The 1,509-nt window shown below is 38.7% G+C and overlaps 1 protein-coding gene across 1 annotated transcript; it reads left to right on the top strand.

Moving 5' to 3' along the window:
- Nucleotides 1–374: 374 nt before the first annotated feature.
- On the top strand, nucleotides 375–749 carry LOC148548877 (uncharacterized). The gene has a single exon (XM_088495668.1). The coding sequence runs from the start codon at nucleotides 375–377 to the stop codon at nucleotides 747–749; it is 375 nt and encodes a 124-aa protein (XP_088351794.1).
- Nucleotides 750–1,509: the final 760 nt, after the last annotated feature.

The raw sequence follows: 1,509 nt of genomic DNA, 5'->3' as shown, positions 1-1,509 counted from the left end.
GGAAGTTAGTGAAGACTTACACCCCTCCTCTGCCATATCCTCAAAGATTACAAAAGGAGCTAAAGGATCAACAGTTCCCAAAGTTTTTAGAAGTTTTTAAGAAGCTAGAGATCAATATTCCACTTGCTGAAGCTCTAGAACAAATGCCTCTATATGCAAAATTCCTCAAAGAGCTCATCAATAAGAAAATGAGCTGGAATGAGAAGGAGACAGTAATCTTGACCCAAGAATGCAGTGCTGTCATCTAAAGAGGTCATCCACCAAAGCTCAAAGATCCAGGAAGCTTCATCCTATCTTGCACTATAGGCAACAGAACATTGAACAAAGCCCTCTGTGATCTAGGATCCAGCATCAACTTGATGCCTCTCTCATTAATGAAGCAGCTTGTAATAGAGGAACTCAGGCCAACTAGAAGGTCACTTCAAATGGCTGACAGATCGCTCAAAATACCTAATGGAGTTGTAGAGAATTTGTTAGTGAAAGTAGGAGAATTCATATTTCCTGCTGACTTTGTCATTTTAGACATGGAGGAAGAAGGACACAACTCAATCATCTTAGGGAGGCCCTTTCTAGCCACAGTAAGGGCTATAATTGATGTAGAGAAAGGAGAAATGACACTCAGAGTGCATGATGAAAAGATGATCATCAATGTCTTTAAAGCCATGCAATATCCCCCTGAGAAAGAAGAGCATATGAGAGTGGAAATGATGGAAGAAGTAGAGAGGAGGTTACTTGAGGCCAACAACTAGGAGGAACAAGAAGTGGAAACAGAAGTGGAACAAGATTTAATAAGAGAGGAAATAGTAGAAATCTCCTCTAAAGGCAAGACAGAAGAGAAGTCAAAACAAGAGTTAAAGCCTCTTCCCCCTCATCTCAGGCATGTATTTTTGGAGAAGCTAATAAACCCCATATTTAGGGTTTATCTTGTATTGATTTAGGGGGATTTTATCATTTTTTCCCACATTTATCCAATGAAATAGCATGGTTTTATAACTTCTCCTTTAATTGTGCTTAAGAGTGAAAACATGCTTTTGAGGTTTTTAAATAGCTAAATTTAATTCACCTTGATTCCATTAGATGCCTTGATATGTTTGTTAAGTGATTTTAGATTTAGGAGGCAAAGATTGGATCAAGGGAATGAAGGAAAAGCATAAAAAAAATGGAGAATTCATGATGAAATGAAGGAATCGCAAAAGCTGTCAAGCCGACCTCTTCGCACTTAATTGACCATAACTTGAGCTACAGAGGTCCAAATAATGCAGTTTTAGTTGCGTTGGAAAGATAACATCTGGGGCTTTGAAATGATATAAGATTTGCCATAGTTGCATCAATTTTAGGGGGCGCGCATGCGGCATGTACGTGCACATGCCGATTTGCATGTGATTCATTAAAAGCAAATTAGTGGCCAGCGAATTCTAAAGCCTTGTGCACCCAATCCAACTTATTTCTGATGCTATTTGACGCAAGGATTGAAGAAGGATGAGACATCTAGTGATTAGTTTAGTTTTA

This window comes from Arachis ipaensis, chromosome B8 (genome assembly GCF_059453495.1).
Source record: "Arachis ipaensis isolate K30076 ecotype BB chromosome B8, ASM5945349v1, whole genome shotgun sequence".
In the NCBI taxonomy this organism is placed as follows: Eukaryota; Viridiplantae; Streptophyta; class Magnoliopsida; order Fabales; family Fabaceae; genus Arachis; species Arachis ipaensis.
This window is presented reverse-complemented; position numbering and strand designations above follow the sequence as displayed.